General features: G+C 37.5%; 1 protein-coding gene across 1 annotated transcript in view; it reads right to left on the reverse strand.

Moving 5' to 3' along the window:
* ANKAR (ankyrin and armadillo repeat containing) overlaps window positions 1-15,447 on the reverse strand; it is a 69,323-nt gene that overhangs the window by 7,166 nt on the left and 46,710 nt on the right. Inside the window, exons 13-20 of the mRNA XM_006147840.3 lie at window positions 12,163-12,404; window positions 11,848-12,001; window positions 11,317-11,478; window positions 9,349-9,455; window positions 6,441-6,563; window positions 2,269-2,427; window positions 1,413-1,530; window positions 1,223-1,332 (exon numbers count right to left, since the gene is read on the reverse strand). Coding sequence (XP_006147902.1) covers window positions 1,223-1,332; window positions 1,413-1,530; window positions 2,269-2,427; window positions 6,441-6,563; window positions 9,349-9,455; window positions 11,317-11,478; window positions 11,848-12,001; window positions 12,163-12,404 — 1,175 coding nt within the window. The remainder of the gene's footprint in view (window positions 1-1,222; window positions 1,333-1,412; window positions 1,531-2,268; window positions 2,428-6,440; window positions 6,564-9,348; window positions 9,456-11,316; window positions 11,479-11,847; window positions 12,002-12,162; window positions 12,405-15,447) is intronic.

Here is a 15,447-nt window from a genome sequence, read left to right on the forward strand (position 1 = left end):
CAGTCAGAGGCAAACCACTGCTAGGAGTTCTCAGACCCTCACCTCTAATCTTACCAGTTGGGAGGTAAGGAAAACTATTCTGTGGATTCCACTTTCATACACTCTAAATCATAGAAATGACTTAGTGAGATCACTAAGTAATCAGTTTTGGTGAGATACTTTGGAAGCATTTTAATTATAAATTTCCATATCATCCATGTGTTTGTTTATTTGTAGTTTGAATCTTTTCTAAAAAACTATTTATTTAATCTTATTACTATTTTTAAATTTGTTTATAGGGCTTGTGTGCTCACCAGAGAGAGGAATTGAGAAAGCAAGCTACCAGGTCTGGGACTCAAACCACAGTCAGTCAGCTATGAGGGAGTCCAGCACCTTAACTACTACACCACCGGCTGGCCCTTATAGTTTGAATCTTAATTCCAGCCTTAAAAAGACTTGTTTCATAGAGTTTTCTTTGTTTTCGAGTTTAGAGGCTTAATTTGAAAAGATACTTCTTTTAGATCTTTAATTAGTTTTATGCTGCTTTGTAATTAAAAATCCTAATTTTAAGTCTTTGAGTTAAAACAAACATGTACTTTTTGTGAGAATTAGAAGGGGGGGAGGGTGCTGGCAGATCATGTGGTGGTTAAGGGCACCAGACTCCCACATGGCCAACCAAGGTTCAAGTCCTGAACCGGGCGACTTGCTTTCTCACTTTCCCTCTCTCTCACTCTGTCACTCTCTGATCAAATTTAAATAAATAAATAAAGTTAAATAAAATAATAATAATAAATAAGTGTGGATTGCAGAGATGACTGATTAGGGCTAGAAAAGGTACCTAATTTTGAGTTAATAACATGAACTATATAACATGGACAACCAGTGGAGAAATAGGCCCACAGAGTGAGAAAGAGGGAAATTATACTTTTAGTATATTCAATTTTATATTTTCTCTTTTCTTCTTTTTAGCTTCTCCTATGGGGCACATGCGCTCACCAGAGAGAAGCGGAGACAGCATGTGGGGGGAGGGGGGGTTTAGGGAGGTTGAAAAATCACTCCTTGAGGGGGATGGTCTCACTGCCATCTCCTCTCTTCCATTCTCCTCTGGGGATTTGGAACACACATGCACACACGCCCAGTGTGATTTTCAAGCTGCCAATATGGCAAACTATGGCATTGACCATGTGGGACCTAGCACCCTAACCTCTGTGCCATCGCTGGCCCCTGTTTTCTTTATCTTTACCTCTTCTTTTCCTGAGTACAAGTGGTAGCAGAGCCGTTGGACTGTTCCTAATGCGGTGAATGCTTCTGGAATACCAGCCCTAGTATGAGCCAGGCTAGCTATTAAATTTCCTGCAAACAACAAGAAAAGTGCTCTTGTCAGTTCCGAAAAGAGTTTTATGTATACACAGTTAGTGTTTACCTTTTCTTACCTGTCAAGACAATAGTAGTGGTCTCAAATGAATACAGACTATCGACTAAAATATTAACGCCTCTTGCAGACAAAGTGATATGGTCCACATCTATAATGACTTTAGCTAATACAATAATCTAAAAACAGAAAATAACACAAATCATTAAATGGCCTCTAACCAGCATCTCGAATTAGGTTTTTACAGTTTTGGAGAGGTATTTCTTTTGAAGGTAAAGGGGATATTTGGAGGCATTCAATAGAAAAGAAGCCAATGGTAGTGGGTGGAGTTAAGTGCACTTGTGCCTATCTGGCCACAGCAATGACTATATATAGTTGGCCTTATTATTCCTACAAAGTTTATAACTTCTGAATTCCTCAAATATGGGTTCATAGAAAATATGTCTCCTAAAAGGCAAAGGATAGAAAATGAACAGAGAGTAAGACAAGAACCTAGATCCATAGAGTTGTTACAGGGTTGGAGACTCAATACAATCAGCCAAAGATTTGCAGCTAGAAAAACCTGTCTTGACTGATACCATGTGTTTTGTTTTGTTTTGTTTTGTTTTTTACCTAGTTCCTTGTAATATGAGAGTGAGGAAAATAATACTACCTGCCTATCAACCTCCCAGGGTTTGTAGAAGTACTAGATGAGGGATATAGGCAACAGTGCCTTGTAACTCGTAAAAACTCCCTATCAATGAAGAAATCCTCAGAGATAATGGAGTTTTGATGAGACAAAAGTGGGTGGTATGCAAAATACCAATTTTTACTAATCAGTAAACATTTTTCTCAACACCCCCAAATGTTTCTAATTTTCAAGTTTTTAGTAAACAGACATGTTTATTGTTTTAACATGTTAACCTCTGATTTTATACCTGAAATGCTGCCATTGCTTTCTCAGTTTCAACTGTAGATTCAAGATAAGGTTCAAAAATTGATATGGTCATTAATCCACTTTCCAATATTAAGAATTGTTGAAAGCGATTATTGAAGGCAAAGAGGGTTAATGCATATCCTGCTCTTAAGCAAATATCCTAGAAATAGGAGAAACATTCATTATTGTTAACTTCATTTGTCCTGGTACTCAATATAATAGATTTTGAATTCTTATCCATTAAAATATATTGCATTGTTATCAACAGGAATAAAATATGACATTATGTCCTAGATAACAGGAAGTTAGTTTGGAATGTTACTGAGCAGATAAAATTTTAAAAACAGAACTATATTGTGGTGTCAGGAAGAAGGAAAGAAAAAATATCTTAATTTCCAAAGAGAATATTAGATTATTGATTATGCAAATGATATGTTAAAGGAAACCCAGTAATCTCATTAATGCTCAACTTTCTGTTTCAAGGTATTTTTATTTTTGACATGTGAAAGTAAAGTTAATAAATCAAAAATTTCCTTTATATGGCATGCTACATATTGCATTTCATGAATTGTGGGATCATCTACATCATCTCTTAATATAAGTTGATTTATGAAAAAAGTTTAATTCAAATTCTGCCACTTTTATTTATGATAACATAAAATGTAATACTAGCATTTTAAATAGCATGTTTAATGAACATTAGGAGGGGGAGCATTATTCTTGAATCACTTTTCTATCCAAAGGTTTTTCTGAAGCAGTAATAGCATCCTAGAGCCAAGTATTATAAAATAAGTTTATTGGTTATCCAGGGGGGATGGCCATGCCACAATCCCTTCTCCTCTCAGGATCTTGGGCACGCACACACACATGCCCGGTGTGAGTTGAAGCCACCAGGTCCAGGACTTGAACCACGGTCGTCTACATGGTAGTCCAGCAACATAGCCATTATGCCAACTGCTGGTCCCATTTATTCTCAATATTTGATCTTACAAACTTTAGGATCTTTGAGATGCGTAAGATCATCATATGTAAACTGACATAAGCCCCATTATTTGAGCTCTCAATCATTTTTGTGAATTTTCTGTTTCTTCCCACAAAGACCTGTTATATGTCTTCAAGAAATGCATCCAGTAAATGGAGAAATAAACTGGGACAAAAGCTGCACCTTCTTATAATCTACATGATTTGTAAAATTATACTGTATTATATTCTAAGGGAGACTAGAAGAAAAATCATTTACTTAAGAATCATGTTTTAACATTCTGGGGCTGGACAAATGGTAAAAAAACAGTTTTTTCCTTAGAGTCATCAGTTTGTTTTGTAAAACTTCCAAAATTTCCATACAAGTATAGTGAATCTTCCAGAAATACCAACAAGCTAAAATTTTTTTTATTAAATCTTATTTTTATTTTTATTTATTTTGGAGAGTTTTTTGCTATAGGCTGTGTGAGGTTGACAGAAAGACAGAGAGAGACAGAAAGCAAGAAATCACACCCCAGGGGAAAGGTCACACCTCAATCCCTTCTCCATTCTCTTCTTAGGATCTTGGGACACACTCACATGGGCCTGGCGTGAGTTTAAGCCACCGGGCCCAGTACTTGAACTGCGGTCGACTACATGGGGGTCCAGCGGACATAGCCATCACGCCAACTACTGGTCCAAAATCTTATTTTTAATAATAAAAATAATTGTAATGTTAATATTTTATTTCAACAGTGTAGTACACAGAGAATTCACTAATCTTAGTTAATTTTCTTCTGTCACTTTTGATCATTATGCTATATGTACAATTGAAATATTTGTAGATAAAAATGATATGATGCTTGAGATCTGCTTCAAAAATAATATAGAGGGAGTAGCTATTTGGGTTAAATAGGTTGTCAGAAAAGTTGTGATGTATTTTTCTCTCTCTTTTTTTTTTTTCATGCAAAGATGCATCATAACTTTTCTGACAACCCAATGAAACTGGTCATGGGTTGATAAATGCTGAAGCTGGTCAGGGAATATTTGCATTTGGTATGCTACTCTCTCATTCTATTTTTTTTCATTTACATTTTTTTGTTTCATTTTCTTTTATACATTCAATCACAGTACTTAGCTTACAAAGTAAATATTTCAACATGTGAATATTTCTCCCTTGTCTAGTTGATAAAAACATAAAATATCTTCAACAGATAATTCTCTCATTCTATTTGAATTGTTCCCTAATGAAAAATCACACACACATATCCCCAAGTAGTTACCTGGCCATAGGCAAACAGAAATGTACTGGATATAGTCAAAGGAATAAGGAACTATGTCTCAATCATGGACGAAAGGTGGATGTAGCCGAAAAGAACATTGAGCCAAATAGAAGAGAATGGTGATAGGAATGATCCAAAGGAACATGTCTTATGTACTGAGGTCAGATAAAGAGGAGTGAGTGGACTATGCTAGCACTTGACCCATTTCCACTTTTTTTCTTCATATAGACTTTGCTTCTACATTATCATGATGGAAGTCTAAAATAAATAGATTAGTTTGTAAAGTGACTGGTTATGTTTCAGATGAGTCCTGCTAGACCACTCTCCCCATGCCAGCTGGTGTCATAATCAGGACAAGAACTAAGCTGGTTACTCCTAGTTCAGAGAGTTAAAATTTAATCTTTGAGCCAAGGACATAATTTCTGTACTCTTTTTCCTGAGTATCAATTATCTTACACCCACTATATCTTTTTATTTACCTACATTCCAAGGGTAATTATACACACTGGTAGCTTACTTTCCCTTTATACTCACTATGATTTATGAAGGGAAAGGGGTGACCGTTATTTATACTGACTGTAATGGATTCAATGTGTGCCTCCAAAATTCATGAATTAAAGTTTGGTTACAACAGGAGTAAGAGGGTGAAAACTTAATCCAACTAGGGTATTGAAAAATGAGACTTCTGGGAGAACACTAGGATTAGAAGTGGCCTTTAGGGTGGAGCCTCCGTGACTGAACTCTGGTGGGTTTACAAGGAGGGGATGAGATCCAAGCATGGACATGCTCTGAGCTACCTTGAAAAATGCAGATGGGACCAGCAGGTGGCATGATGGTTAAGGTGCTGGACACCCCCACATGGCCAACCACGGTTTGAGTCCCAGACCTGGTGGCTTGCTTTCCCACTCTCTCTCTCTCTCTCTCTGTGGTCAAAATTAAAATGAATGAATAAATAAAATTAAATAAAACAATTCTTAAAAAAGAAAAATGCAGATCCCCCACCAACTAAAAGACCCTCACTAGATGCAGTCCTTAACCTTGTCCCTTCAAAACCATGAGCTAAGTGGACCTCTATTCCTTATAAATTACTCAGTATAGTATTCAGTTGTTAGTGTTGCAAAAGTAGACTAAAATGCTCACTTAACAACTCATCAAAAGTATATTTATAACTGATTGGTTTATATACTTAATTAATTAAATAAAAGTTTTCCTCATGGCAATATACAAATGTATTATTTAAAAGAAAATGTAGGGACCAGCAAGTGGTGTGGTATTTAAGGCACTGGACTCACATATGGCCGACCATGGTTCAAGTCCTGGACTTGGCAGCTTGCTATCTCACTTTCTCCCTCTCCTTCTCCCTCTCCTTCTCTCTCTCTCTCTAATGTAAAAGATCTCTGTCAATATCATTAGTTTGCAATGATGTGATAATACAGTTACTATTTTTCATAGTTATTACATTTTATCTTTGACATGCAATAATTTTTTTTTTTTGGAGAGGTTTTTGCTATAGGGCGCATGTGTTCACCAGAGAGACAGAGACAGACACAAAGCGAGAAATCACCCCCCAGGGGGGATGGCCACGCTGCAATTCCTTCCCCTCCATTCTCCTCTCGGAATCTTGGGCATGCACACACAGGCGCCTGGTGTGAGTTTAAGTCACCTGTCTGAGACTCAAACCGCAGTTGACTACATGGGACTTCAGTGACATAACCATTATGCTAACTGCTGGATATGAATAATTTTAATGCTTAGTGATGAGTCAACAAAACAAACCTCTTCTTTTCTGGTCCAAACCATTAATCTAACTTTATGCTCTTTCAACTCCTAGACATCTATTTCTTATCCAGGACTCTAAAGTGGTATTTCTAAAACTATCTTTCTAAAAATAATTTTTTTCTAAATAAGCTCTAATATTTTAAGATAGTACCTTATCTGATGAGTGAAGTAGATAAAGGACATCAGAATACATAAAGCCTTCATTTTCTTGTAATTCATTCTGTAGCACATCATTCCGTAGGACAATGCATGCCAAGGAAAATGCCACTTCAACCTAAATATGTAATTTTTAGAAATTAATCTATTCCACTCAGCTTTAGCAAGTGACACATTTCATTGTACAAACATTTTTACAGAATAAATTGTGGAAAGATATGGAATCTGCTAAAATGTAACCCATTGATCCCAATTCTCTAACTAGTATTTAAAAAGTAGCATTTAACAACTTCTGGAAAAATTCCTCATAATTAAAAAATATATATTTTCCTTGTGTCAGCAGATGACGCAGTGGTTACATGTGCTGGACTCTAACATGTCTGACTGCTATTCGAGTTCCAGACCAGTGGCTTCAAACTTATACTGGGTGCATGTACATGCATGCCCAAGATGCCAGGAGAATGTAGAAGGGATTGCAGCACAGCCATCCTCCCTGGGAGGTGATTTCTCACTTCCCCTCTCACTGTCTCTGTCTCTCTCTCCAGAGAGTGTATGTTCCCTACGGCAAACATCTCTCAAAAATTATTTTCTTTTATTCATCATAGAGTTGTACGTACATGCATGTGAGAAAGGGAGAGAGCGAGCGAGCGAGCGAGCAAGAGAGAGAGAGAGATTGAGCTTTTGTGGAACCTGAAGGGAAGTCTTCTCGTACTGCAATGCCCTTCTAGTCTTCCAGCCCTTCAGATCCTGGGCACATGTGTGTGTGCCTGATGTGTTTCAGGTTGACCAAGCAAGGGATTTGAATCACCATTACCATGTGGAATCCGGCTGAACTTGAGCAGCACATTGTCACTGCATGGCGCCAGCCCTCTCATTAATTTTTGAAAGTTGGGAAAACATGCTTTCTCTCTCTGAGCAAGGATAAGTACAGGTCTCTGTTTCAGGCAAAGGAGAGGCAACAACAGCCAGCAGCATTTATGAGAAGGTATTGTCCTAAGTGCGTATTACAAAAATCATTTCTTTTGCCACGGGGTTAAAGCTATTTTGAAAACTGTTCCTTTTTTGTTTGTTTCTTTGTTAAGTTTCTGCTACAGGGCACATGCCAGTGCCAGAGAGAGAGAGGAAAGCCATGACACAATCCCTTCTCCTCCATTCTCCTCTCAGGATTTTGGGCATGCACACACATGGGCCTGGCGTGTATTATCACATCAAGCCGCCGAGTCCAGGTCTCAAACTGCAAAGTTGGCCATGTGGGATCCAGCTGCCTTAAACTCCACACCACCTGCTGGCCCAAAAGCTATTTGAACCTACTTGTTTGAGTCAGAAAGCTTTAATAGAATGTTTTTTAATTTAAACAAAGCTTTGGAAAGAAGTAATGAGGAACAGTTTTGTTTCTTCTCTAGTTTTGACGTCGCCTAATGCTCATTCTGCATCTCACTAGGAAGATGGGCCTTGTATATTATCGGGACTCAATATATGAGTTTTCTAAGTGTTACACAATGATTTCTTTCTTTTCTATCTTCCTTGTTTCAATTTACCAGAAGGCATGGTGCACTCACTAGGGAGCAAGCAAGAGCAGAGAGCCATACAGAAAACACAAAAGCACCCTCCATGTGGCATGGTCATACCACAATCCCTTCTCTTCTCTCTCTCCCTCCTTTCAGGATTTATGGGCATTCACATACATGCTCCTGGCATGATTTCCAAGTAGCAAGGTCCAGGACTCATGCAGTTGCCCATGTGGGATCCAGCCGCTGCCTTTAACTGCCAGGCTATGGGCTGGCTCTCACACGGCGTTTCTATAAAAACGTAAGGAATTTGAAAAGCATGGTTATTTTGGTTTATTACAATTTTTTTTTCCATTTTAGGATCTTTAGAGGAAAAGTATTGAAATGTATTTATGTTCTAACAAGTTTCAAGTTTTGAAAATATATATTAAAATATAGATGGATGCAATTAAACTTTTGTTATGAAAATGTGCATTATTAAATAAACTGTATTTTTCTTTGACATTTTCCATAACCTTAGGGAATTTACTTGTACTTTGAAAGCCAGTGCTGTTTTTATTTATAATTTAACACCTTGTTTCCCCAATCAGCTCTCTTCATAGCCAGAAAGGCCACAGAACTCTTGACATCTATTCTGATAACAAATACATTCATTAAAAGAAAGAATGCTGTTTACCTACATCTTATTTTCCTATGCTATCTCTATTTCCTTATCTCCAACAGATCCCATTCCAAATTTTTAAGAGAAATTTTTGTTATAATTTTCTGCCTGGCCAATTATACACATCTTGCATTTCAAGAGCCTTGGTAAAAGAATTAGAATAGATATGAATGTCATTTTATTAAAGGCATTTTACTAGAAGTAAGTGGAAAAATGAGTCTTGGTGAAGAGAAGACTCTTCAGTGACCCATGATAATTCTCCACAGTGCCCAACCTTGAGAAAACTATTGCTGTCAGCCACTGCAGGCTGCTGGGTGGGAGGTAGGATGGCTTGGATAGAATAGCACTGATAGCATTCACTTCTGGTAGAGAAATATTACCCCAGATGTCCCAAATTTCCATTATCCACACCTGGTTTTAGCCATTCATGTCTAAGGAAGTAGGTTAGAAATTCTATGAAATATTTGCCATACACACCTGAGGAAAAAAACTTCTTTGACAGGTAAGGACATAAGACTTTCTCATCATATTTGGAGAAATCATATTTTAATAACATTACTATCCTACACTTTGTTGCTACATGTCTTGTTGAAAACTTCCAAGATTGTGTTTAAAAGGTAAAATGCTTCTTTTTATGTTTGTGAATATTTATAAAGATAAAAATTATACTAAAAGAAATATTTCTGTTAATTTCTGCTGTATCAGATAAAACCTTTTTGAGCCTTTATATATACCTTAATGTTTGGAGAAGGGTGATTTCGTAGTAGTTGGATAAGTATAGGAAAGGCATTTTCCTCTGCAACACAGTATTGGCTAACAGGATTGCTTGTATGGGCTACACCTGTAAGAGTCCACATGTTCATGAGGTAGCATTCTTTTCCATGTAAATGATAAAACCAAACATTGCTTGATATTTTTGGTTAATAAAGTGTCCTAATATTAGTAAGTTATAAACACAAATGCTATATTGACAGTTTTAGTAGTCTAAGTTAATTTTTTAAATGCAAATGAATAAACATGGAGAATTTATTATTAGAATTCTGCATGGCTTTCCAATAGTTAAAAGACAAGGAAGTTAGAAATGCTATATTATCAAGAAATAATAATAGTAACAATGACTATCATTTATTGAAGAAACATTACATGATAGGGACTTAAGTTTATGGTTGCTATTACTTTTCATAAAACGCTTATTTTTGCAAAATGATTGAAGTAAATTTAAATCATTGAATTAAATTTCTAGATTCCTTAAATGACAGATACTAAGAAGACCACATTGTCCCCTTTTGTAACAGTGCTTTAAATTGCACACCTAATCCCAGTGAAGAAATTCAAGTCACTTCTCTCTAGTGGGTATGCACCAATTTTTAAAATGTTGTTATATCAATAAATGTCACAGTTTTTATATAGTGGGCTTACAAACTTAAATGTGAATACAATGAAGAGAACCTACCTACTTATTATGACCTGCAGAAGTCTGAATGAATCAGGAGGGATTAGGAGTAAAGAACACTTTCATTTCCTCACATGCTGTGCCCTCCTAGATATGGACAGCTTTGAAGTGAACTCGACAGAAGAAATTAGGTGTGCGTGTGTGTGTGTGTGTGTATCCACATGCATGCGCACATGTATACATATATGGATATGTACCAGGTGACTTTGTTATCATTTTCTTGGATTTTATAAATAACTATCATTTAAACCATAGTCTCTGGCTAAAAAAAGAAATTTTCTCTGACTGGTTGTTTTGGAGTAGTTAATAAATTTCTGCAAGTAGGTTATTGTAAGCAAGTCGACAAAACCAGTCCCTATGTACTTCAGGCAGTAGACTATTTTTGCAGGAAGTGCAATAATCTAGAAACAAAGATCTTTTCTTTATTTTTGTTTGTTTGTTTGCAAGAAATAGTTTATAGTCAGTCCTTTCATTTATGAAGGTCAACAAAGAACATACATTTTTATTTTTGGTAGATCAGTCACTGATGAGTCCACATTTTTAAAGACTCCCTAAATGTCAATTCTTTTGCAATAAATGACCACTTCATAAACAAAGGACCATTATGAAACAAATTGGAATTGTGCTAGGGCACATTTTAGAAACTCTTCTGTTTCTTCAGAAATGTATAGTTCTTGAGATTCAAAGGAAATATTTTTCTCCTAAGCTTAAAAAATGACATTGTTGGGAAACAGCAGTTAGTATAATGGCTATGTCGCTGGACTCCCACGTAGTCGACCACGGTTCATGTCCCAGACCTGGTGGCTTAAAATTCACGCCGGGCACGTGTGCGTGCATGCCCAAGATCCCAAGAGGAGAATGGAGGAGAAGGGATTGCGGCGTGACCATCCCCCCTGGGGGGTGATTTCTCGCTTTCTGTCTCTATGTCTCTCTCTGTCTGTCTGGCGAGTGCACGCGTCCTATAGCGAAAACTTCTCAAAAAAAATGACATTGTTTTAGGTCAAAAAAGTCAAGGCTCATTGTCCTCATTCACCTTTCTAAGAGTTCAAGAGCAAGACTGACATAAAATTCTAAATTACAGCACTTGTACTCACTGAGATCTTTGAGAAATTTAAAAAATCAGCCTGATTAACTTTGGTTTAGGACTCTACCCGTGAGGATAGAGAAGAAGAGGTGAATTTCCACATCTCTACCTAAGAGATTTCTCTTTTGCACAGATATTTAGACAATTGAGAATAAGTGTACGAACCGATACAAATGGATCCCACCGCTCGGATGACACTGAGAAGTGTGCCTTCAGCTATCTTATTCATTCTTAGCAAGCGAACCAATGGTGCGATTCCATTCCCTTCACATATTTGATTTTGGTGCATCTTGCTGTCCTTACTGAGAGCTATGACGGCTTCACCTCCTGGTAAAGAAAAGTAAGACAGAGGACAAGCAAATGACATAATGGTTATGTCGCTGGACTTGCACATAGTTGACTGTGGTTTGAATCTTGGGCCTGGTGACTTAAACTCACACTAGGCGTGTATGTGGGCGTGAGTGCCCAAAATCCTAAGAACGAAGGAAAAGGGGTTGGAGTGTGGCCATCCCATGGACGGGGTGATTTTTCATTATCTGTCTCTGTCTGTCTATCTGTCTCTCTCTGGAAAACACACACACCCTATAGCAAAAATCTCTCAAAGAAAAACAAAAACAAATGAAAACCAAGACACATATATAATACTTCAATGACCTGTTCTACATTCCATCGATTCAAGTATAGAAAATAACTTACCAACATACTGCATTTTAGCCGATGGTGACAAAAGCATATTTATGATAAAATTGTAGCCAATCTGTTCTGCCATATACTTTTGTTGTTTCAGTGTTTGTCCTGCCAAGGCCCAAAGTGCTACAGCTCCTTGTTCTTTGACGTCTAATTGAAACGCCTATTTTGTAAAAAACGTCATATGTTCAGTAAGCACTTATTGAATATATTAGGGATGTACAAACGTTTATTCCAGAATTGCTTTAATTTCTATTCCCTTTACAAACTTCAAAATGGAATATGCCATTTAAGAAACATGTTCAGAAATCATAAAGTTCCTACCTTTAGGAGTTTTAAAAGATATTTAGTTAATGAGTTTTCCAGAAATGCTTTCTGAATACGAGGGTTGCGACTTGCCAATGATTCCACAGCCATTGCGCCTTTTATTTGTACACTAATGTGTTTCCCTTTAAAAAGAGCCACCAGAGGTGGAATCGCTCCTTCCTTAGCTATGGCATCCTGAACTTCGGTATTGTCACGCCCAACCTCAGCAATCGTAGCAGAAGATACAGCCTTCAACACATCTTCAAATGAATGAAAGGATAAATTAAATACATCTTTTAAAAAGTAAGAATATTAAAGTGTAGCATATCATTAGTTTCCCATATTATAAGATCAAGGTTTTAGAAAGTTTATAGAAAATGTAAACAATAAAGAGAAAAAAACAAAAGAGAGACTGTCCACTGTCCAGATTCACCTTGTAGATACCATCATACTTTTCATTTAATCTCATCCACAGTTTCTTATGAAGAAAGATATATTTATATAATTAAAGATGAAGCTGTATAGATATAGCTGTACTATAAAAGCAATATCCTGCATTTTCATTCATGGTCAAAACATTTTCCAGTCCTGATGAACATCAACATTTTCTCAATGCAGCAATGCATTAACAGCATATCACATTTTCTTAGGCATTCACATTTTTAAAAAATACATATGCTTGTGGACAACAGATGGCATGGAGGTTAAGGCTCTGGATCACATATGGCTAGTTGTGTGGTTTGAACCTGGCAACCTGAAAATCACACTGGGCGTGTGTGTGTGCATGCCCAAAATCCCAGGAAGAGAATGGAGGAGAAGGGATTGTGCTGTGGCCATCCTCTTGGGGATAATTTCTCACTTTCCCTTTCTCTCTGTCCCTCTCCAGTGGGCATATGGAAAAATAAAAAAAAGGAAAAAATATATATACATATATACATTTGTATGCTTCCTCCAAATATGCACTGTTTTAAACAATTTAGTACACTTCAGTAAATTGCTTTTCAAAAACATTAATAGCATTTTATCCTTTCATAGTCAGAGTTTGAGAATAACAATGTTACCATGTCTTTCTGATTATGGGTACAAGCATCAATAACAAATATATAAAAATGGAGCTATATGGTTGTGCAGTAGTAATGCAATGTTCTGCAAGGCGGACTCATATGGAAGGTTCCAGAATTTGTGCTAGAGGTCTTCCTGAACACACTAGGTACATGAATGCCTGTGATCCAGGGCTGACGAGGCAGGGGGTGGATTAATGCACAGAGGTCTTACTGGGGGTGCCTGTCTCTCTTGCTCACAGAAGAAATAAACACTTTTAAAATAAATATATAAATTTACTTTGCTAATTTGATAGGCATAAAAGTGGTATCTCATTTTATTTTGTATTTATGGTTACTGATGAGTCTTTTTTTTTTTGAGAGAGAGATTTTTCCTATAGTGCATGTGCACTTTCCAGAGAGACAGAAAATGAGAAATCAATCCCACAAGGGATGGCCATGCCAAAATCCCTTCTCCTCCAATTCTCTTCTTGGGATCTTGGACATGAACACACATGTATCCAGCATGTCAATCCACTGGGTCTGGGACTTGAACCAAAATCTACCTTGTGGGAGGTCCAGTGACATAATTACTATGCCATCTGCTGGTGCATGAGTTTTAACATTTTCCTATACATTTATTCGCCAGTTGCATTTGTCCTTTGTTTCAGAGAGTTTTGTTTTTTGTTTGTTTGTTGATATAGGGTGCATACATTCACCAGACAGAAAGAGACAGAAAGAGAAACAGAAGTGAGAAATCACCCCCCCCCCAGGGGATATGGCCATGCCATAGTACCTTCTCCTCTATTCTCCTGTTGGGATCTTTGGTATCACACACACATGTCCGGCTTGAGTTTCAAGGTACTAGGTCCAGGACTTGAACCCTGTTTGGCCATGTGAGAGTCCAGCAACATAACCATTATGCCATCTGCTCGTCCCTGCATTTGTTCTTTTCAAGATGTACAAATAAGGGACCAGATGGTGTAATGGTTACATTTCTGGACTCCCATGTAGTAGAGACCATAGTTTGAGTCCTGGACCTGGTGGCTTCAAACTCATGCTGGGTGCGTGTCTGTGCATGTCCAAGATCCTGAGAGGAAAACAGAGAAGGGATCACAGCATGGTCATCCCTCCTGGGGGAGGGGGTGATTTCTTGCTTTCTCTTTCTCTCTCTCTGTCTCTTTAGCAAGTGCACGCACCCTATAGCAAAAATCTCTCGGAGGGAAAAAAAAAAGATATGCAGATGGGACTAGCAAATGGAATAGCAATTACATCACTGGACTCCCACATGGCTGACCACGGGTCACGTCTCAGCCCTGGCAGCTTAAAACTCATGCTGGGCGCATGGGCATGCATGCTCAAAATCCCAAGAGAAGAGTGGAGGAGAAGGGACTACAATGTGGCCATTCCTAGGTGGGCCATTTTTCACTTTCTATCTCTCTCTGTCTCTCCAGCTAGTATATATGCCCTATAGCAAAAAATCTCTCCAAAAAAAAAAAAAAAAAAGAATGAACAGAAGGCCAGCACTGTAGTGTAGCAGTGGTGCACTACTTAGGAGAAGCCAGATCACATATGCTAACCATGGTTCAAATCCTGAGCCTGGTCAGCTGAAACACCCCAAGCACATGTGCAAGTGCACAAAATCTGATGGGCTAGAGGACTAAAAGAAGGAGTTTGCAGTGTTACCAGACACCACGGAGGTTGCTTCTCTCTCTCTCACGTTCATGTCTGAACCCATTCATGAATAAAGAAAAAACACACACACAGAAAAATCATAAGCTAGATAATTCTTCTATACCTTTACCAGAATGTATACATTTTTAATATATTGCTGTACTAGTTTTTACCTATTCATCTAGCTATACAATTTGTTTTCTATATTTGAGAGTATTTGCATACACATACATTATGATCCTTTATCTCCTTAATACTACAGTTGTATCCTCTAAGAACAAAGAAAGATATCTTCTTAGGTAACTACATGGCTGGTAGCATTTATACTGATGCTCAAGTTGTCCAAGATTTGGCTCTTCAGGTGGTCCCTGTGTTCTCTAGATAGGCATCCATATTTCTATATTTTATTTATTTATATTAAAACTAAAAAATACCTTGGTAGAGGGCATGTGCACTTACCAAAGAGAGATAGAGAGACAGAGGGAGAGGAAAAGTGAGAAAGCACCCTACCATGGGGCAATAATTACACTGCAATAGCTTCTCCTCCATATCTCCCTCCTTTGGGGATTTTGGGCACACACACACACAC

The sequence above is a fragment of the Tupaia chinensis genome, unplaced genomic scaffold (assembly GCF_000334495.1).
Source record: "Tupaia chinensis unplaced genomic scaffold, TupChi_1.0 Scaffold000225_1, whole genome shotgun sequence".
NCBI lineage: Eukaryota > Metazoa > Chordata > Mammalia > Scandentia > Tupaiidae > Tupaia > Tupaia belangeri.